Genomic DNA, 782 nt, shown 5'->3' on the forward strand with positions numbered 1-782 from the left:
GACCATGGCTGAGGAAGAGGGGAACGGGAGTATCCACACGCAGCACATCGCCGCCGTACACAACGTGCCCATGAGCGTCCTGATCCGGCCCATCCCCTCCGTGCTGGAGCCGGAGAAAGTGCGGAGTTTGGTGCAGACCCTGCAGGTGGGTGCGGGGACATGGGGGGTATGGAGACGGCGGGGTCGGGTGTATCGAGGGCTCCGGGGTGCCGGAGGGGTCGGGGGTGCCGGAAGGGTCACAGGTGCCGGGAGGACGCGGGGTCGGATGTGCCGAGGAGTTCGTGGTTCCGGGGAGCCCGGGGTGTTGGGGCTGTGCGGTGCCGAGGGGGTCATAGGTGCCGGGAGTGCATGGGGTCGAGGGTGCCGGGTTCTATGGGGCGCGGAGGGTCGGGGGTGCCAAAGGGGACCCTGGGGTGCCTGGGAGGGGTTCGGGGGTCGGGGCAGCGCGGGTTCGGGCCGCCCCGGTTCGGGGGTGCCGGGGCACAGCCGAGGAAGCGCGCAGCACCGCGGCTCTCTCCATCCTTCTCTCCTTCGCCCTCTCTCCCCCCAGGAGGACCCCGAGCAGGTCCCCCCCATCGACGTGCTATGGATCAAGGGCAGCCAGGGCGGGGATTACTTCTACTCCTTCGGTGGGTGTCACCGCTACGCGGCGCACCGCGAGCTGCACCGGGACACCATCCCCGCCAAGATCATCCCGTCCACGCTCAGCGACCTCCGCACCTACCTGGGCTCCTCTACGCCCGAACTGCGCTGAGGCGGACCCCTCGCTCCGCCCCGGCGTT

General features: G+C 70.2%; 1 protein-coding gene across 1 annotated transcript; it reads left to right on the top strand.

Moving 5' to 3' along the window:
• Window positions 1-4: 4 nt before the first annotated feature.
• Window positions 5-776, top strand: SRXN1 (sulfiredoxin 1). Its single transcript, XM_010722355.1, has 2 exons — window positions 5-145; window positions 551-776. Exons 1-2 carry the CDS (start codon window positions 5-7, stop codon window positions 752-754), a joined length of 345 nt encoding a protein of 114 aa, XP_010720657.1. The 3' UTR covers window positions 755-776.
• Window positions 777-782: the final 6 nt, after the last annotated feature.

Source organism: Meleagris gallopavo, chromosome 22, assembly GCF_000146605.3.
Source record: "Meleagris gallopavo isolate NT-WF06-2002-E0010 breed Aviagen turkey brand Nicholas breeding stock chromosome 22, Turkey_5.1, whole genome shotgun sequence".
Classification (NCBI taxonomy): Eukaryota; Metazoa; Chordata; class Aves; order Galliformes; family Phasianidae; genus Meleagris; species Meleagris gallopavo.

Coding starts and splice junctions, on each gene's coding strand:
- SRXN1 (XM_010722355.1), top strand. CDS start 5: ATGGCTGAGGAAGAGGGGAACGGGAGTATCCACACGCAGCACATCGCC. Junction 146..550: donor GTTTGGTGCAGACCCTGCAG/GTGGGTGCGGGG, acceptor CTCTCCCCCCAG/GAGGACCCCGAGCAGGTCCC.